At 37.6% G+C, this 22,666-nt stretch overlaps 1 protein-coding gene across 7 annotated transcripts in view; it reads right to left on the bottom strand.

Moving 5' to 3' along the window:
• The window catches only part of LOC106884388 (NAD kinase), an 86,547-nt gene that overhangs the window by 7,743 nt on the left and 56,138 nt on the right, over window positions 1-22,666 (bottom strand). For all 7 annotated transcript variants that reach the window (XR_016241272.1, XR_016241273.1, XR_016241274.1 and 4 more), the window contains 6 exons: window positions 20,126-20,231; window positions 16,081-16,166; window positions 14,562-14,664; window positions 10,221-10,315; window positions 7,404-7,503; window positions 6,011-6,168 (listed from right to left, as the gene is read on the bottom strand). Coding sequence is in view for 4 of the 7 variants with exons in the window: in XM_014935741.3 (XP_014791227.1) it covers window positions 6,011-6,168; window positions 7,404-7,503; window positions 10,221-10,315; window positions 14,562-14,664; window positions 16,081-16,166; window positions 20,126-20,231 (648 nt within the window). In the remaining 3 variants the exon portion in view is untranslated. The remainder of the gene's footprint in view (window positions 1-6,010; window positions 6,169-7,403; window positions 7,504-10,220; window positions 10,316-14,561; window positions 14,665-16,080; window positions 16,167-20,125; window positions 20,232-22,666) is intronic.

Raw genomic sequence — 22,666 nt, 5'->3', positions numbered from 1 at the left:
GGTCCCCCGATCCCTTATCTGGTGGTCAATGAGGAAACTTGGGATAGAAGAATGGTTAGTGAGAGCTGTGCAAGCCATGTACAGAGATGCTGTCAGTAAGGTGAAGGTTGGAAATGAGTACAGTAATGAATTCCGGGTAGAGGTAGGGGTCCACCAAGGTTCCGTCCTCAGCCCCCTCCTATTTATCATAGTCCTCCAGGCGATCACAGAGGAATTCAAGACAGGTTGCCCCTGGGAGCTACTCTATGCTGATGACCTTGCACTAATTGCGCAGTCACTATCAGAACTAGAGGAGAAGTTTAAGGTGTGGAAGCAAGGACTAGAATCGAAGGGCCCTAGAGTCAACCTAGCAAAAACCAAAATCCTAAAAAGTAGGAAGGTAGATAAAACACAAACCCCTTCAGGTAGATGGCCCTGCTCAGTATGCAGTAAAGGAGTAGGTAGTAACTCTATAAGATGTACCCGGTGCAAGCTATGGACACATAAGAGGTGCAGCAATATCAAAGGCAGATTAACTACAAAGTTAGTCTTTGTATGTGGCAGATGTTCAGGTGCAATAAACACTGTGAACAAACAGGAAACAACTTCTATCTCATTCCAGGGAGATAATCTAGAGGTAGTTGATAGCTTCCGCTATCTGGGTGACCAAGTTAGTAGTGGGGGTGGGTGCGCTGAAAGTGTAACTGCTAGAATAAGAATAGCCTGGGCCAAGTTTAGAGAGCTCTTACCGCTGCTGGCGACAAAGGGACTCTCACTCAGGGTAAAAGGCAGACTGTATGACGTATGTGTACGAACAGCCATGCTACATGGCAGTGAAACATGGGCTGTGACTGCTGAGGACATGCGTAAGCTCGCAAGGAATGAAGCCAGTATGCTCCGCTGGATGTGTAATGTAAATGTGCATACCCATCAGAGTGTAAGTATCTTGAGAGAAAAGCTGAACATAAGAAGCGTCAGTAGTGGTGTTGAAATTATGAACCACTTCTATCTAGCAGTTTAGTTTGAGCAATATTTGGGTCAGCTGTGAATAACAAACAACACTTCACATAGAAGGATTAATTACAAGTACAGTAATAGCCCATATAACAATTTATTATAACAACATAACGTATCAAATTAACATAAGAGGTTACTGTTATGTTACTTTAATATTTTATAATAATAGTATATTATATAGTAATATGTGAAGGTGTGTGGCTAAGTGGTTAGAGTTTTTGGTTCATAATCATAAGGCTGTGAGTTCAATTTCTGGCAGTATGTTGTGTCCTTGAGCAAGACACTTTATTTCATGTTGCTCCAATCCTCTCAGCTGGCAAAAATGGGTCGTGCCTGTAATTCAAAGGGTTAGTCTTGTCACCCTCTCCCTGAGAACTATACTAAGGGTACACCTGTTTGTGGAGTGCTCAGTCACTTGCATGTTAATTCCATGAATAGGCTGTTTTGTTGAACAGGTCAAGTGAGACACTCATTGTAACCAATGGAATGCTTGTTATAATAACATAAACAACAATATCATCATCATCATCATCATCATCGTTTAACATCCGCTTTCCATACTATCATGGGTTGGACGATTTGACTGAGGACTGGTGAACCAGAAGGCTACACCAGGCTCCAATCTGATCTGGCAGAGTTTCTACAGCTGGATGCCCTTCCTAACGCCAACCACTCCGAGAGTGTAGTGGGTGCTTTTACATGCCACTGGCATGAAGGCCAGTCAGGCGGGTACTGGCAACGGCCACGCTCGAAGGCCAGGCAGGCGGGTACTGGCAACGGCCACGCTCGAAATGGTGTATTTTACGTGCCACCTGCACAGGAGCCAGTCCAAAAGCACTGGCAACAATCTCACTCGGATATATAACACTATATTATTACCTACCGGCCTGTTGCCAAACTTTGGTACCTGGAGGTGCTTCGGAATACTCTGGGTGGGCACTAATTTGTATTGTGGGAAGGTTTTTGTAAACTGTATTTTCTAAATTTGAGAGTGCACCAACAAACAACGAGGATGCAGAGCTGTCCAATGCCCCGTCACACCTTAATGATGATCACATAGTAATATAATTGTCATCAAAAGGCAGTGAGTAGGCAGAATCATTACCATAGCAACATTTCATCTGTCTTTACATTCTGAGTTCAAATTCCACTGAGGTCTTACCATGAGAAAAAATCTCATATTGGCTTTTGTTGCATAAAAGCACTCTTGTCTAGATTGTTAACAGGGAGATAAATGCTCACTGGTCCTGTGACCACCGGATCACGTGATTTCGGTTTTCCTTGGCCTTGTCAGTGGTGGACACTCAGTTGCTGGAGATAGCAGCAATGTATCTCTGTTAATGGTATATAGGATCATATAGAAAGCCAATATGAAAATTTCTTTCATGGTAACTACTGCAATATTCTGTGTGCTAAGACGGCAACATCCACTTTTAAGTGGAGATAAATATACCTTTTGGTATTAATACTGCTTCTGTTGCTATTAATTATTTTTTAATGATAATAGTGTATTAATAATCAACAGCAACTCTAAATGATTAAATGATTACAAAAGTAAGCAGACAAGCTAATGAATCATACTGGTTAAGCAACTGAATTAAAACATGAAGGTATGTCAGACGTGTATCTCTCAACGCATTTGCAACTGGTACAACTAGAATGATACACAATTGCTTCTGTGAAGGTAAAAAACAAGCTATCTTATATGATTAAAGATTAGGTACATTCTAGAATATAGCAATACTTGGGTCTACAAATATTGTGAGACCATCTCACAAAAATACTTGTTAACCACAGATATTTACATGGAAAATCTTCTGTTTTGCACTCTTTTTTTTTTTTGACATATATTGTTTCTATAACAGCATAGCCATCAACAACAATTTTGAGGTCAGGTGTTTAGTCAATACTGCTGGCCTAAGGCTATAGTGGATGACATTTACCCAAGGTGCCACACAGCGGGACTAAACCTGGACCCATGTAGCTGGGAAGCAAACTTCTTACCACACAGCCACACCTGTGATTATATAAATTTATAGTAAGCAGATCCATCAAATCTAAGCCAAATATAATTTCAAGATGAAGTATAGTGATAATAGTACAAGTTAATATTTATGCCCACTTAAAAGTGCATGTTGTGTGTGACTCTAGTGCTTGATTGGTACCTTATTTCATTTATCCCTAAGGGATGAAAGACAAAGTTGACATTGGTGGGATTTGAATTCAGAATGTAAACAGCTGAAACAAATACCACAAGGCATTATTTCTGATGTTGTAATGATTCTGTCAACTCACCAATATTAATAATAAAGGTTTCAAATTTTGGCACAAGGTGCACAATTTATTTTGGGTGGGGGGGTATAAGTTGATTACATCAACCCCAGTGCTCAACTGCTACTTGTTTTACTGACCCTGAAAGAATGAAAGGCAAAGTTGACCTCAGTGGAATCTGAACTCGGAATATAAAAGATGAACAAAATGCCATGAAGTATTTTTTCCAGTGTACTAACAATTCTACAAGGCCACCACCTTAGAAGAAGAAGGAGAAGGAGAAGAAGAAGGGAGAAGAAGAAGAAAAAGGAGAAGAAGAAGAAGTGAGAAGAAGAAGAAGAAGAAGAAGAAGAAAAGGAAGAATAGGAAGAAGAAGAAGAATAGGAAGAAGAAGAAGAATAGGAAGAAGAAGAAGAATAGGAAGAAGAAGAAGAATAGGAAGAAGAAGAAGAAGAAGAGGAAGAAGAAGAAGCAGAGGAAGAAGAAGAGGAAGAAGAAGAGGAAGAAGAAGAAGAATAGGAAGAAGAAGAAGAAGAAGAAGAGATGATGATGATGATGATGATGATAATAATAATAATAATTTCCACTGCTGATGTCACCATTGCCCTTTCAGTGTCTACATTCCATTTCCGTGTTGACATAGGTTCAAAAGGATCTGATGTCTTGTTTAGGCATGGTTTCCATGGTTACACATCTTTCCCAATGCCATGCATGGTTTTCCAAAGACGGTTGGGTTTTCTGCAGCACTGCATGTCACCAATTAATTCAGTCCTTTGTTATCTCTTCTGTAAGACGCAGCATCTTTGGGCACAAGGCCAGTAGCGGAGGGTGAGGGGTTAGTCGACTGAATTACCTTTAGTACTTGACTAGTACTTTTTTTATTTTTTTTTATCAATCCTGGAAAGATTAAAGACGAAGATGACTTCATCACAATAGACTTGGAGGAGTTTCTTGTACCATCTATAAACATTGCACTATTTTTGTTTTAGTTACCATACTATGTAATTTTATTTAGCTAACTGGCCGTTGCCAGTACATCCTGACTGGCCTTCGTAGGATTTTCAAGCAAGATCGTTGCCAGTGTCCCTGGACTGGCTCTAGTGTGGGTGGCACATAAAATACACCATTTTGAGCTTGGCTGTTGCCAGTACCGCCTGACTGGCCTTCGTAGGATTTTCGAGTGAGATTGTTGCCAGTGCCCCTGGACTGGCTCTTGTGTGGGTGGCACATAAAATACACCATTTTGAGCGTGGCCGTTGCCAGTACCGCCTGACTGGCCTTCGTAGGATTTTCGAGCGAGATCGTTGTCAGTGCCCCTGGACTGGCTCTAGTGTGGGTGGCACATAAAATACACCATTTTGAGCGTGGCTGTTGCCAGTACTGCCTGACTTGCCTTCGTGCGGGTGACACGTAAAAACACCCACTACACTCTGAGTGGTTGGCGTTAGGAAGGGCATCCAGCTGTAGAAACTCTGCCAAATCAGATTGGAGGCTGGTGTTGCCATCCGGTTTCACCAGTCCTCAGTCAAATCGTCCAACCCATGCTAGCATGGAAAGCGGACGTTAAACGATGATGATGATGATGATGATGACATAAGGAACCAGAACAAACACTGCAAGGCATTTTGTCTGATTTTCTACTGAGTTTGTCACCACCACCTAAGAATAATAATAAAAATAATCCTTTCTACTATAGGTAGAAGACCTGAAATTTTGGGGAAGAGGGGACGTTGACAATATTGATCCCAGTGCTCAGCTGGTTCTCATTTCATCGATTCCAAAAGGACGAAAGGGGGAAAAAAAAAAAATCGACTTTGGTAGAATTTGAACTTAGAACACCAAGATGGATAATATGCCTCTAAGCAGTTTGTCCACAGTGTTAACAGTTCAGACAGCTTGCCACAGCAATAACAACAATTAGTTGTTTTTTTTTTAAATAATAGAATGTCAAATAAGTGAAGCAGTTACACAAAGAAAAGAATCCCATGTCAAACAGCTAAATTAGAGCACTATAAATTATGTAGGTCAGGGGAGAGGGATAGCTGGCAGTGACTTGTGTAAGTAGAGGTTTCATGCCTTTGGAAATACATTGACCTTCAATTGTGTTGCCACCCCAACAGTTACTGGACCTACAAGAAGCAACTGTTAATTCTCCCTCGAATCATATCCTACCATCTTGAAAAAAGGCACACAAAGGATATTGTAGTAACACAAGATTTACTATATTACTAAATGAAACCCAATAAACAAGATAATCATCAACTGGAGTATCATTGAAAAATAAACCTGCTCTATTATAGCACCCCTGAAACAAAACAACAGATGCAAGAGTGGGGATGACTAGTCATATTTGCAAGTGAATTACATGAGAACTAGCATAGTTCACTATATATATATTCTCCATGATTATTTATTAATCAAGCTCTCGGTCTAGGTTATAGTTCAGTCTGACATTGGACAGGCATGGCTGATTATAATTCGTCATGTCTCTGTTGTGTCAGGTTCACTCTATGACAACAGTTGACGTGGAAGAGTGAGAATTATCCATATAAACATATCTACCTTGATGTTAATAGAACACAGTAGGGCTACTGACATATATCACCACACTAACATTTAAAAACAAAAATCAATAACTGAAAAAGGAAGGAAAATAACAAAATAAAAATCAATGCAGAATATATGGCAAAGAAACAAAAAAACAAAACAAAAACACTCAGTACATTATTGTGAATGAACTAACCTTTATCTCAACTCCAGCTGGTACCACAATAGGTCGGAAAGACAATGAATGAGGGCAGATGGGGGTTATCATGATGGAAGGGACACTAGGATGCATCATAGAGGCACCTGCGGCAACAGCATAGGCTGTACTTCCGGTAGGAGTAGATATAATAATACCTGAAAAATTCAATCAACAAATTTCTTGTAACTTTTTTTCTCTTTTTTCTTTATCATTAATAACATTATACCTTATATACTAATAACATTATACTTTACAAGAAACAATTTAAGACAAAAAAAAGTGACCTGTTCATTGATAAGCCCCCAACTCGTTCTTAATTTAGTTATACAAGGGGGTTCCTGGCTTTGGGTAAAAGAAAATACAAGAGGATCAGTAAATTATCTAATCATAATTTTATTCAACATATTCCCCTCTTAGATTCACACACTTATTGCAGTGGTCCTTCAGTTTTTCTAAGCCCTGTAAAAGAACTTAGAAGGTTCGGCCTCCGACCAAGCCTTTTCTGAAACCTTTAAAGCCAGGCATTTTTCAGCACCCCTTTGTACAAATCATTTTTTTTCTACTATGATTATTTAAAAAAATTCCTCTTTTTATCTTTACAGTCAGTCAGTTACTTAGACAAGCATCAAAGATTAAACTGCATGTGTGTGTGTGTGTGTGTTATATAGACGAATGTTGTAACTGGTGAATATGTCATATACGACTATGTTGAACTTAGTAGTTAGTTCATTCATAATTGTAGGAGATTAAACAAAAAGATGAAAATTCCTTAATGAGTAGGCTGTTTTGTCAAACAGGTCAACTGAGACACTCATTGTAACCAATGAAATGTCAGTTATAATAACATAAACAATATATAACTCTATATTATTACATACAGGCCTGTTGCCAGACTTTGGTACCTGGAGGTACAAAATGCCATGAAGCATTTTTCCCAGTGTACATTGTTATACAAGCCAACACAGAAATCTTTAAGTAGTCACATGAACAATTGCGGATGCTCCTGCTTGGCCATTCAAACAAATGAGCAGTCTAAGTGCATATGAAGGAAGTCTCTATGCAATTGCATGAGCCAATGAGACAACTCCTATGAGGTCACAATAAGCCAACCATTCCATAATTGTACAAACCAAGATGAACATCCTTTATACAGTCACTTAGTCCATAATGGAAAACCTGCAGGAGTCGTATGAGACAACAAGGAAGCTTCTAAGTGGTTACACTACCTGCTAAAATAACTCAAACCCCATCTTCTACCATTATAAAAAAGAAGGGATACGTTGGATAATGTAATGCTTGATATACAAAAATAATGACAGTCATGGCTTGAATATCTTAGACCTGAGGTTAAACAATAGTAACAAGAACAAGAACAAGAACAACAACTCACCATCACCTTGTACAGATGTCACTAAATGTCGCTCTACATACAAATCCAGATTACACAAATAGGGAGATAATCCTCGGTCAAGAACAACTTCATTCAGTACCTGGAAGTGATTAAAAAGAGATGCTATAAGTTTATTTAATGGGAACATCTGTAAGTTGGAGAGGTAGGATCTAATTGCTTCTACAAGTGTCTATAAAGTACACAAGTCGTTAAAGAATCCATAGGGAAGAAGGAGTTCAACTTTAGTTCTCTACCTGGATATGTCACTAAACTGTCCTGAGTAGTTTTCCCCACAGGCAGACTTGATCATCAAGATTGCCACTGAGTAAACCTTAGTGTTGCCACTGGTTATAAAGGTGAACCATACAACCTGTATCAACAAAGGATGTCTATGCATTCGTGATACAGATAGCAGCCAAATCTCCCTCAAATAAAACATCCTATACATTTTTTTTAAAGGATACAATGGATAATGTAGTTCTAGATGAAATAAGGCTAAATAGAAGATAGGACAGTCACAACTGGAACATTTTTCACATTGGTCAGCTCAATCGGGAGGAAGGTTTTACATTTGTGTTTTTGACCCTTTTGTTAGTCAGCCAACCCTACATACATCATTCGTAATGGTAATTTCAAAGATAGGTGAAGTTTAACTTTAATTTGTTTATTAACACTGTGGTCTTGATAAACTGCTTTGAAGATCAAAGTTACTATCATCTGGGACCTTTCTATTAACATATCCATGCATAGTCTTCTACTCATATAGGCTCATCCTTTCATCTGATGATATGCTGCAGTAGCTGTGTGACTTCTTTGGGCATGTATTCTAGGTTATCAGACATAAAATGTTGCTCAAGGAGCTGCCTTCCAAGTCTTATGACATTATCAACCACATGTGTGCACACTTGGTCAAGGGATGCACTTCAACACTTGCTGGTTAAAAGATGTTGCTGAAAGGATATGATACAACATTCAAAGGCATTTTGGATTGATGTTAGGCTTCTTCCACTTCGTTTTCATTTTAGGTAGAGGTGGTCTATGTTTGTTTATGTGGAAATTATGTGTGCTTGTTGGTATTTTTGGGGTTTTCACATCAATGGCTTGGATCTTATCAAGCATCTCATTAAGCAGCCCAAATGTTGGTATGAGTACTGGCACTGCAAACACATTGTGGGCTACTGTTTTATTGAATGCAGAGAGTTCTGAGGTCCAAATTTTCTTTATTCGGCTAATAGTCTTTAGTGACATGTGTTTCGTTACAGGTGCTATTGCAAGATATATTTTCATCCACCCCTAGATACCTGTAACATTCCTCGTCAGATACAGGAGAAACAGTCAAATCATTGATAGAGATGTTGCTACTCTGGTTTATAGTTTTCCCCCTTTTCACAACCATATAACCACATTTAACCTGACCAGACTCCAACCCTACACCCTTTGAGAATGTTGTAACTAGGTCAAGGCTCTTTTTCATTTCATGCATATTCTTTGCATAAAGTTTTAAGTCATCCACAAAGAAGCGGTGTATAATTTTGGTATTTCTGTTTCCTTGTGAACTAGTGAGATCAGACTTCCTTAACATGAATGACAAGAGGTTTACTGAAAGTGTAAACATCACAGAGAGAGACTGTCTCCTTGGATAATACAGTCACTCTTTGTGTTTAATTTCAAGATGGTGACCCACGATAAAGTCAGATCAGCTATGGCTTTGACTATGTTCACTGGAACTTTAGCAAGTTGAAGGGCTTCTAGCATCCCTGAGTGGGGAACAGAGTCAAGGCAATATTTCCCCCTGGGCCAGTCATGTTTTTCATGGAGGACTGGAAATGAACAACTTCATTGCATGATGGTGATACTCATTTACAACCATCATGTGATGTCTAGACAAGGGTGTGGCACCCTGGGCAAGTGTCTCTTCTACTATACTCTTGGGCAGACCAAAGCCCTGTGAATGGATTTGGTAGATGGAAACTGAAAGAAGCCTGTCATATATATATACATCTACGTGTGTCTTTGTGCCTGTATTTGTCCCCAACAACCGGTCAACCTTTTTTCTCTTCTCAATTCTGTTCTTTATGTCCATCTGAGAATTTCTCCCAGGTGTTAATTAATCGTTCTCATGTTTGGACCCAAGGCTATATTTATTTATTGTCTTTGTCCATCGTTTCAAATTACTGTTGTTTACTTTCGTATGTCCATCCTGTATTATTTTGTTTGCTCAAGGCCTAATTCTCTGCAAATCTTGCAGGTGCCGCTGATATACAAAGTTCCTGGTCTTATCAATAAAGGCATGAAACTAGGTATTAGTATTTTTTGGTCGATAACTAAAGTATTAGGGTTCTGGTGTCTGTCCTACATATATGTTTTGTAGTATTTAATGCATTTTTCATCTGTGGAATAACTGAACACCACGTATCCCAACTTTTGTTAACAGTATATATATGTATGTGTGAGTGTGTGTATGTGCATGAGTGCATATTTGTACAGTGAAACTGCTTGGAAAAAACGTAATTAAAATCACACTGGTTCAACAAAAAGAGATTGGCTAAGTACAAGATTTAAAAAGAAGTACTGGACATCCAGTTTGTGTCGCAGCATAGCTACAGTCCAACAACCGAAACAAGTAAAAGAGGAAATAATATTCCCAGGACCCCAGGGTGGGAAGCACTGTTTTACAGTGTTTTGGATGGAATGCTTTTGAACAAGGATCTGTTGGATTAGAACTCTGCAATAAAGCAAAGCAGCAGCAAAAAGAAAAAAAAAAAGAGGAATTGGTTAAGAACACAATTTTACATAAAGCAAAAGACAGAATCTAACCAGAATATTCTTCCAGTCACTCTTTTTTGACAGTTCCGTACCAGCTTTACAGACAATACATTCCAGTCGACTTCGAAGTAGTAAAGTAGCGTTACCTTTAGATGAGAACAAATCAGTATTAGTTTATAGTGGATATATCAAAGGGGGCAGTACAAATAGGGAACAGGTAAACTAGATATCTCACAATAAGTAAATAGATATTTGTCAGTTTTGATAATAAATATTCTAGGAGTTCAAATAACAGAACGATCTATTCTTGAATGGCAGTGTAAGTGGCCAAGTAGGTGCAGGCATGGCTGAGTGGTTAAGAAGCTTGCTTTGCAACAATGAGGTTTTGGGTTCAGTCCCACTGTGTGGCACCTTGGGCAAGTGTCCTCTACTATAGCCCAGAGCCAACCAATAACTTGTGAGCGAATTTGAAGATGTGAACTATGAGGAAGCTCATTGCATATATATGTGTGTATGTGTGGTAAGTAGCTTGCTTACGAACCACATGGTTCCAGGTTCAGTCCCACTGTGTGGCACCTTGGGCAAGTGTCTTCTACTATAGCCTCGGGCTGACCAAAGCCTTGTGAGTGGATTTGGTAGACGGAAACTGAAAGAAGCCCGTCGTATATGTGTGTGTGTGTGTGTGTTTGTGTTTGTTACCCCAACATTGCTTGACAACCAATGCTGGTGTGTTTACGTCCCCCGTAACATAGCGGTTCGGCAAAAGAGACTGATAGAATAAGTACTAGGCTTACAAAGAATAAGACCTGGGGTTGATTTGCTCGACTAAAGGCGGTGCTCCAGCATTGCCACAGTCAAATGACTGGAACAAGTAAAAAAGTAAACTCGAGACCTAATGATTGCAAAGCACACAGCAGTCTAGAGAGATACATACCTAAACTTACTGAGCAGCTAAAACACACCACTTATTTACACTCTTTTGTGATCCTTTAGAAATTCCATCACGGAAAAGGTGACACACCTAATTACTAAGTTTTTAAAGGGTGGACTAAACTTTCAACTTTAAACATTACAACGTCAAACCCAAAATGAGTAAAACTAGAGACACATCTGCTGACCAAAGCACTCCCTCTACCTACCTACATCCTTTTTGAGAATCACGAAAAATACCCATGACCTGAAGCTAACACACCTAAATATACACAGCTGTTTACAAAGTTCTACATGTATGAATAAATTCTGAACAGTAACATAACCCCACATTTAATCAATAAAAATTTTCTCCACAATACATTTCCAACACATCTCACCTTACAAACTACTTACTATTCAAATGAACCTTACATACGCAAAATAAAAAAATAATTTTAAGAGTGACTATATAAAGTCAAAATTAACTTAAATGCATCACTTTGAAGTCACTATCATTCCATCTACTGAGTCCACTCACAAGTGGCCTGGGGCTACAATAGACAGCAGTTGCCTAAAGTACCATACAGTGAGATTGAACCTGAAACCTAGTGGTTGAGAAGTAAACTTCTTAATCATATAGTCATGTCAGCACCTATATATAAATATATATTTCTTGATAGTGTATGCTGGCACATACATGTAATTTTATTCACTTTCTTGCAATTATTTGGAGTAGGTTTCTAATCTGGGAGTCATTCTGATTGTCTATATTCCCTTCTGCACATGCCTTTGTTAGAATTCAGTATTTCTGACTGTTAATTTACTGGTAATAAATAATATTTTAATTTATAAACATTATTGTTCTTCATTGTAAATAGGTTATTTTCTTTAGAACTAGAATTGTTTTCACAAGGAGCTACCTTCTTAATCATTATCATGGTATTGCTTTCCAGTGGCCAATTTAGTGACTTCTGTTAATACTATATCCAGTTTCATTAAATTGATATTCTGTTGATTGCTATCTGTTGTCATATTTTTTTTCATTATTGTATGCTGTAACTCCAGTTTTTAAAAACTTACACTGACTATGAAAGAAAATGGCCCACTCCTTATTTCAGGTTTGAATGATTAATGTTTGAATGATTAATATTTGAATTCATGTTTGTTGTAAACATATCAAATCCCATGTCATATTGGGAAGTGGACACTGTAATGAGTGCAATAATCAAGTTTTATAACTAGTTTAAAGCCTTTCATCTTGGTTGAAAAGAGGTAGGGCAACTTTCTGCACTCAATGCAATGACATATGGTGTCCTGCAGGGATCTGTTCTTAGTCCCATGTTATTTTTTATGTATATTAAATAAATAGTTGCCAACCTGAAGCATGGTTGCTGTGTTAAAATATGCAGATGACATTAAGCAGTATTTTCAAATAGAAAGAATGGATCCTGTATGCTATATCTATATTATAATGGAGAAAGCTACTTATTAATTAGATATGTAATAGTTATTAAAAGAAAGCAATTATTAAAAGATTGACCATCTGGAAATTTTTTTATAAATTCGTATTTCCAAGAAATTTCCTATAATTTCTATTTCTGAACTTTATTGAATTTTTGAACTTTAATTTTCCACAAATTTAAATATTTGTTGCATCCACTGCAGAGTATTCCATTTTCATTTGCAAAGTCTCTCACCCTCTATTTCAATGTTTTCATTTCAAGCTTTAATTCGCTATTTGGAAAGAACCAAATTCGATGACTGGCACCCGTGCCAGTGGAGCGCTAACAGCTCCATCCGAGCAGGGTCACTGCCAGAGCAGCTGTCTGGCTTCCGTGCCGGTAGCACGTAAAAAAGCACCATTTGAGCATGATCATTACCAGCATCGCCTTACTGGCACTTGTGGCGGTGGCATGTGAACAAAACATTGGACTGGCTCCTGTGCAGGTGGCACGTAAAAAACATCAATTGAGCGTGGCCGTTGCCAGTACCACCAGACTGGCCCTCGTGCCAGTGGCACGTAAAAGCACCCACTACACTCTTGGAGTGGTTGGCGTCAGGAAGGGCATCGAGCTGTAGAAACTCTGCCAGATCAGATTGGAACCTGGTGCAGCCATCTGGTTCGCCAGTCCTCAGTCAAATCGTCCAACCCATGCTAGCATGGAAAGCGGACGTTAAACGACGATGATGATGATGATATACATAATAAGTCTCCTCACCATGGTTTTGAAGTGCAAAAAAAAAAAATTGGCCAAAATAGGTCTGGAGTGAGATGATGACAAGACACAGTATCCTTCAAAAATTCCATGCTTCCTGAAATTTGCCAATATTACTTCTAATGTATCTTTTCCACTTTAAACCTCTTTTAGTGTTTACTTTTCTGTCTTCTTCTGTTTTATACTGTGCACTATGCATGCACTTTTGGTTAACATTGTTGTGTTTTTTTTTACTTATTGCTGTCATCCCTTCACCCTTATTTTTTAAATAAGTTGCAGTGCATTTGGGCACTACATACAATAAGCTCATCATCATCATTAATATTATTATTATCATTATTATTATTATTACTACTATTATTATTTCTATTATTATTATTATCATCATTATTATTATCATCATTATTATTATCATCATTATTATTATTACTATTATTATTACTATTATTATCATTACTATTATTATTATTATTATTACTATTATTATCATTACTATTATTATCATTATTACTATTATTATTATCGTTATTATTACTATTATTATTATCGTTATTATTATTTATTATTATTATCATTATTACTATTATTATTATTATCATTATTATTACTATTATTATCATTATTATCATTATCATTGTTATCACTATTATTATTATTACTATCATTATTATTATTACTATTATTATCATTACTATTATTATCATTATTACTATTATTACTATTGTTATTATTATTATCATTATTACTATTATTATCATTACTATTATTATTATCATTACTATAGGTAATATTAGGACTGCTATGACTCCTCTGGAAGGAATATGTAAATAGAGAAGAAGAGTTCTATAATAAAATTTTTTTATTTTTATTATCATTATCATTATCATTATTATTATTACTATTATTATTACTATTATTATTACTATTATTATTACTATTATTATTACTATTATTATTATTATTATTATTATTATTATTATTAAGGAGGTGAGCTGGCAGAATTGTTAGCACACCAGACAAAACGCTAAGTGGCAATTCCTCTGTCTTTATGTTCTGTGTTCAAATTGAACTGAGAGTGACTTTGCCCATTATCCTTTCTGGGTTGATGAAATAAAGTACAAAAGCAAAACCTATCTCAATGGGATTTGAACTTGGAATATAACGGGACATCACTAAATAACATAAAGCTTTAACTGCCTGCTCTACAAACTCTGCTAACCAATAGCCTTCACTGAATTATAATAAAAAACAACATTCAATATACCTTCTAAAACTTGTGTGATGTCTTCTTTAAATTCCCGAAACTGGAACGGTGCAAGAAATCCAAGAGAGCCAAGATGGAAAGACATTACTGGGGGTACACTTTGCTGTTGAATAACACATTAAAATACTATAAGAATAAATTCATTACAAACGACTCAACTTATCAAGTTTATAATTTCATATTCAAATAAAGAATTCAGAAAAGCAATAGAATAACATTTAAGTGTCTGAAACGTGTTGTTATTAATAAGATCATTGCATTGTTAAGAGGGAAAATTTTTTTTAATAAATGATAAAATGATTCATCTCTGAAAATAACAAGGGCATTAAAAATTATAACCTCATTAACAGGTTGATAATTCATTGTTGCTACATGGAGTTTCTCGTCATGTATTCTCCATGAAGCTGAAAGACTGTATGAAGGATGCTTTAAGGTTGGAAAGAAAGTCTTATAATAGTGATAGAGTGAATCAGTTCCTTCAAGCAAACAAATAAATTATATGCATTGATTTGTACATTTTTTTTCATGTATGCATTGAGAACTTTTTTCCCTTCTTTGCATATCCAAATATATATATATAATCATAATAATAATAATATTAGGGGTAAAAATCCAAATTTACAGGTAAAAACTCAATTAAAATCAATTTATTAAAAAATTAAAATTAAATTAAGTTTCACAGTATAAAATATATATAGTTTTAGGGAAAAGAACCAAAGTTCATGAACTCATCGATGAAAATCTACTGTCACATATAGAAAAATTAATAAGTAAAAGCACAATAAATAAGTATAATATAATACAAAGTTAATATCATAAGATAATGATAATAATAATAATAATATAATCATTATCTTATGATATTAACTTTGTATTATATTATACTTATTTATTGTGCTTTTACTTATTAATTTTTCTATACGTGACAGTAGATTTTCATCGATGAGTTCATGAACTTTGGTTCTTTTCCCTAAAACTATATATATATATATATATAATCATATATATATTTCTAAGATTTAAAAGGAAATATACATTTTTTTCTCTCTTTTAATCTTTTAGCTCTTACATGGACTGTGGCCATGTTGGGGCACCACCGTGATGGCTTTAATTGAACAAATCAACTCCAGTATTCATTCTGTAAGTTTCTTTTGCTGAACCACAAAGTTAAAGGGACATAAACAAACCAACACTAGTTGCCAAGTGGTGCTGAGGATTAAACACAAAGACACACACACACACAAACACGATGAACTTCCACACACTTTCTATCACTCACAGGGCAGTGGTTCGCCTAGGGCTATAGCAAAAGACACTTGCTTTATGTTTTATGAAGTGGGCCTGAACCTGAAACCATGTGGTTACAAAGCAAGCTTCTTAACCACACAGCCATGTCTGCACCAATATATGAGAATATATTTACTTCCTAATTTTATATTACTTTTAACGTTGTTAAAGCTGATATCAACAAAGTAAATAAATATAGGGAATGTGTATGTAAAACTTAAAAAGAAAATACCTGGAAAAGAGATGCTGCATACATCAAGGTTCCATCTCCTCCTAAACATATCACAAGATCTATGCGGTCTGTTAGGTCTTCATTATCTGTTTAAGAAAGAAAAAACATAACTGTAATTAAAATTTAATTTTTCATCATCATCGTTTAATGTCCACTTTCCATGCTAGCATGGGTTGGACGATTTGACTGAGGACTGGCGAACCAGATGGCTGCACCAGGCTCCAATCTGATCTGGCAGAGTTTCTACAGCTGGATGCCCTTCCTAACGCCAACCACTCCAAGAGTGTAGTGGGTGCTTTTACGTGCCACTGGCACGAAGGCCAGTCAGGCGGTACTGGCAACAGCCACGCTCGAAATGGTGTTTTTTATGTGCCACCTGCACAGGAGCCAGTCCAGCGGCACTGGCAACGATTTTGCTCGAATGACTTTTCACATGCCACCGGCACAAGTGCCAGGAAGGCAATGTTGGTAACGATCACGCTCAAATGGTGCTATTTACATGCCACTGGCACAGAAGCCAGACAACTGTTCTGGCAACGTTTAATATAATTAATATTGTTTCATCACTGCAAACTGGGTTTTTGGATTCTCTTATGATACAGTCTTGCCATTAATACTTGTTAATCACAAGGACTGTAAAAAAATAAAGAAAAAAATTGGGTTAATTAGTACCATTATTTGACCGATGGCTGGATTTTTATATATTTTATAACCGTATTACTGGCATTATCATATTACAGCAGACAGAATCATTAGCATATTGGGTGAAATGATTATCAGCATTTCTTCTGACTCTTTACATTCTGAGTTAAAGTTCTGCTGAGGTCAACTTTGCCTTTCATCCTTTCGAGGTCGATAAAATAAGTACCATTTGAATGCTGGGGGTTGATGTAATCTACTCATCCCCTCCCGCAAAACTGCTGCCCCTGTGGCAAAATTTGAAACCATTATTATGCTGAAAACTAGCTCCTGTGTCGGTGGCACATAAAAAGCATCTTTCGAGTGTTGGGCCTCACAGAGGCAATGACAAATGACCAAGAATTTTGGCAATATGTAGTGCTTGAGTAGAAGACCCATCAAGTCAAGTGAGATCACATTCATGGCAGATATTGGCATCAGGCAACTGGCACATAAAAGCAACCATTATACTATCGGAGTGGTTGGCACTAGGAAGGGCATCCAATCGTAGAAACCACACCAAATCAGACTGGAGTCTGGTGCAGCTCTTCAGCTTACCAGCCCTCGTCAAACTGTCCAACCCATGCCAGCAAGGACAACAAACATTAAATAATAATGATGATGATGATAATTTCTGACATATATACAAGGTCACACATTTGGGGGAGGTAGGGTAGTGACAATCATATCGACAGTCATGAACTACTACATGCCCAATAATTAATTTTATTGATCCTATAAAGACAAAAGCAAAGTCTAATCCAGCAGCATTTACTACATTAATATATGTTAATTATCTTTAGAATTCCATTTAATTACAGCTATGCTTAATGAACTTACATTATTTCACTTTTAAATTTAATTTCAGAATATGCCAAAATGAGGAATCAACTGTGACAATGATGAGTAAGGAAATTTTGCTCTTTGTAAAATAATAAATTTGATTTACAAAAATGTATTTATCTTAAAAGCAGGTATTACATATAGGTGCAGACATGCTGTGTGGTAAGAAGTTTACTTCCCAACCATATGGTCTTGGGTTCAGTCCATTGCATGGCACCTTGGGTAAATGTCTTCTACTACAGCCCTGGGCTGATCAACATTATTACTCTATGTATTGAATAGGGTAGTAGAAGAAGGTGTATAACATATACAATGACTGTATACTGGAAAGTGTGTACAACATAAAGTATCATCATCGTTTAATGTTCGCTTTCCATGCTAGCATGGGTTGGACGATTTGACTGAGGACTGGCAAACCAGATGGCTGCACCAGGCTCCAATCTGATCTGGCAGAGTTTCTACAGCTGGATGCCCTTCCTAACGCCAACCACTCCGAGAGTGTAGTGGGTGCTTTTACGTGCCACTGGCACGAAGGTTGGTCAGGTGGTACTGGCAACGGCCACGCTTAAAATGGTGTATCTTACATGCCACCTGCACAGGAGCCAGTCCAGCGGCACTGGTAACGACCTCGCTCGAATGTCTTTTCACGTGCCAGTAAGGCAACACTGGTAACGATCACACTCAAATGGTGCTATTTACATGCCACTGGCACGGAAGCCTGACAGCTGCTCTGGCAATGATAACAATCGGATGGTGCTCTTAGTGCTCCACTGGTGCAGGTGCCCCAACAAAGTATACAAAGTGTATATAGTATAAAGGGTGCGTACAGTATAGAGGTGCAGAGTATGGAAACACTGTAATCAGCAGAAGGTAATTTAGTGCATAGAGAGGAAGTATAGTAAAAATATAACACAAGAAACTTGAGGAGGGTGATATCAAGTACCCTTGAAGATTTGATTTCCTATGTAAATTGGTGCAGCATTGAGACATGTAGAGAAACTGCATAGCAGATCTGTCATAATGATTGATTGATTGATTGATTGATTGATTGATAGTGTGTGTGTGTGTGTGTGTGTGCGTGCGTGCGTGTGTGTGTGTGTGTGTTCTGAAACACCAAAGGCTTGCACCTGCCATTTGGTTTGGTTTCTAGAGATTAAACAAAATACATTACATACTGAAACATGTACTGGGGTTAATATGACTGACTAAGCTCCTTGAGGACTATGCTCCAGCATGGTCAAAGTCCAAAAATATTTACTCTTAACTTATAACGGTTGCTAATACAGGTGTGAGGCTATACTTGACAAGTGCATTGTTTTACTGAGCTCAGAAGGATACAAGATAAAAATTAGCCAAAATGGGAATTAGACTTAGAAAATAAAGGGCTTTAATTAAACACCAAAAGGTATTTTCTCTGTCACTCTGCCAATTCTGCAAATCAACTGCTCATTAACTCATTATGAATATAATTAAGAACAAGAGCACTCAGAGAGCGCAAACCTCCACCAAAGCAACATCAATATCCTCTCAATGATTAGCCGGAGATGATTTTTTAAAATGAGAATGTCTGAAATAAACTCATCTGTTCTCATGAACGAGAATACTAAAAATGAACACGACTGCTCTCAAAAATTAAGTAAAGAAACAGGAAAAATAATCCAGAATCCTTGCCCGGTACCAGATCGATCCCAAAAATTTAGTCACGAGGTCAAACTTCCCTGAAAGTTTCATCTGAATCTGTCCAGCGGTTCTTGAGATATCTTATCCATGGACAAACAAACAAACACAACTGAAAACAATACCCTCACCTTCGCTTAGGCAGAGGTAATAATAATGACGTTAATGAAAAGCATTCGATATAACCTATAAATTTTGCTTTTTGCTTGATTGTTTGTTTGCTACAGCACAAAATTACCATTTCTTACATTGTAATCCAAGGGAAAATTTCACACACACACACACACACACACACACAACACTGACTGACACATACATAACCACATTCAGTGACACATTAAATAAAGAAACAGGAAAAATAATCCAGAATCCTTGCCTGGTACCAGATCGATCCCAAAAATATAGTCACGAGGCCAAACATCCCTGAAAGTTTCATCCAAATCCGTCCAGCGGTTCTTGAGATATCGTAATGGTGGTAGATGTCATTTTGCTGATCAAACCAAAGAAAATGTGTTTCCAATTGTTTTTCTCAAATTGCTGATACTATCCATCAGCTGTAACTCCTGACAGAAGTGTCATGACTTTTTTGGTGAGATTTGAACTCAGGATGTATAGAACTAAATTGGAAACCACAAGGTACCCAACACTAACAATTTTGCCAATCCACTGCCCTAAACTGATAAAATTTTTTATTCACCCTGCAAAGATGAAAGACAGAGTTGACCTCAACAGGATTTTGATCTTCGTTGATTTGCTACCCATATAATAAAATACAATCACCAGTTATCTTCACTGTAATTACAAGAAATAAGAAAGGCAAGAAAGACAAGAAAGCAAAAAAAAGTACCTTGATTGAAAGTTTGTAGATGATTTTTTATGCCGTCATATCGTTCGTCCTTGAAAAATATAGGGTTTAAAACTTTTGACTCTACAAACACCGTCAATTTTTTCTCCTGGAAATATAAAAAGAAAATATTCAAATATCAATAATATTAAATCCTTGTGAGTGGATTTGTAGATGGAAACAGAAAGAAGCCCATTGTATGTGTATGTATGTGTACATGTGTGAGTATATGAACGTGAGCGTGCAACTGTGTGTTTCTCCTTATTTTGACACTGTGTAATTGTTGTAAATGAACATCATTAATTAATTTTCTGCAGAAACATATCTGGAAATATTACCTTAACTGGAAACAGGCAAGGGTTGGCAATAAACAGGGCATTTGGTTGTAGAAAATCTGCCTCATTAAACCCTGTCTGATCAGTGCAAGCATGGAAAAGTGGATGTTAAAATGACAGTGTATTCATTACATTCAGTGTAACTCTTATTCTAAATTACTCTGTCCTAATATAGCCTAAACTTATCTAAAGACAGGGAACTGACAGAGTTGTTAGAGCATCAGATAAAATTCCAGGAAGTATTTGTTCTGGTTCACCACATCATTATCATCATCATCATCGTTTAACGTCCACTTTCCATGCTAGCATGGGCTGGACGATTTGACTGAGGACTGGTGAGCCAGATGGCTACACCAGGCTCCAATCTGATTTGGCAGAGTTTCTACAGCTGGATGCCCTTCCTAATGCCAACCACTCCAAGAGTGTAGTGGGTGCTTTTATGTGCCACTGGCACGAAGGCCGGTCAGGCGGTACTGGCAACAGCCACACTTTTAGCTAAAATCTCACCAAGGTCTTTGCCTTTCTTTTTTTTTGAGTGAAGGGTCATTAAATAAAGTACCAGTCCAGAGTGGAAGATTGGCAGAATTTGAATGTTGGACAAGATGATTTTCAACATCTAACTTGGCTCTTTGAAGTCTGAGTTCAAATTCTGTTTATCATTGACCTTCAAACTCCGGCTAACGGTGATAGAGCAACACTGTCAGGTGAGTGGTGCATTGGTCAGAGAAAAATTGCAGTTGTACATAATGTGCATGAATGTGAACCCAGCACTCTTTATCATCATCTTTGTTTTACATCTATTTTCCATGCTGGCATGGGTTGGGCAGGTCAATTCTGCTCTCTCCTGAGGGTCAGAAGACCAAATCTCACTCAAATTTAATTTCTGGTTTGGTTTTTATGGCTGAATGCCCTTCATAACACCAACCATTTTACTGGGTGCTTTTTACATGGCACCAATATTAGAGAGATTGTTATGTGTGACAAGACTGAAAACAGTCCTCACAGCCCTACACTAAAAAGAGTGTATTGACAGCATTTTATCATGGTAACAGCACCAGAAAGGATAGGTGTGAGAGAGTGATAGATAGCAAGAGGTGGATAAACACAGAGTGAATGATGGATGAAAGTACTAAATGGCCTATGGTGAGTATAGGTAGAGATACATGGAGGTCTGATGAGGTCTCATGAGTGTATAACTCAAGATGGTGAGAGAGCCAGGGTGATAAAAATGAGAGTAAGAGGGGTGATATGCAGGAGAGAGGGTTAGATGAGTCTTCTGGCACCACTAGTTATACTGCAAGTAATATACAATGAACTTAAGTGAGATAAATCCTAGGACCAAAATAGCTTTAATTTTTCTGCATTTTACATATATTTTCTTGATACTAATTTTGTCACAACATTTGTGCTTTGTTGTGACAATTAACTTTGATAGCTGAATGCCTTCTAAGAATTTCCGTGCGTGAGAAGACCCGGCAAGCCAAGTGAGATCGTTGCCAGTGTCCCTGGACTGGCTCTTGTGCGAGTGGCACATAAGATGTACCATCCTGAGCGTGACCGTTGCCAGTACCGCCTGACTGGCCTTGTAGGGTTTTCGAGCAAGATCGTTGCCAGTGCCCCTGGACTGGCTCTTGTGCGGGTGGCACATAAAAGACACCATTTCGAGCGTGGCCGTTTTCGTGCGGGTGACACGTAAAAGCACCCACTACACTCTCTGAGTGGTTGGCATTAGGAAGGGCATCCAGCTGTAGAAGCTCTGCCAAATTAGATTGGAGCCTGGTGTAGCCATCCGGTTGCACGAGTCCTCAGTCAAATCGTCCAACCCATGCTAGCATGGAAAGCGGACATTAAACGATGATGATGATGATGATGATGAAAAACTCAGTAGAAAGGTAAGAGTGTGGCCTGTTTGACAGTCAGGCATTCTCAAGTCATAAGGGATCGTGTGCCCTGTTTAATAGTACAACACACTGGTTGTATGTAATGAGGTTACAATTATTGTAGTTATTTACTCTTTTACTTGTTTCAGTCATTTGACTGCAGCCATGCTGGAGCACCGCATTTAGTCAAGCAAATCGACCCAAGGACTTATTCTTTGTAAGCCTAGTACTTATTCTATCGGTCTCTTCTGCTGAACCGCTAATTTACGGGGACGTAAACACACCAGCATCGGTTGTCAAGCGATGGTGGGGAGACGAACACAGATACA

Source organism: Octopus bimaculoides, chromosome 3, assembly GCF_046866305.1.
Source record: "Octopus bimaculoides isolate indiv1 chromosome 3, ASM4686630v1, whole genome shotgun sequence".
Classification (NCBI taxonomy): domain Eukaryota; kingdom Metazoa; phylum Mollusca; class Cephalopoda; order Octopoda; family Octopodidae; genus Octopus; species Octopus bimaculoides.
Note: the sequence above shows the minus strand (reverse complement) of the source record. Positions and strands in the feature narration are given on the sequence as shown.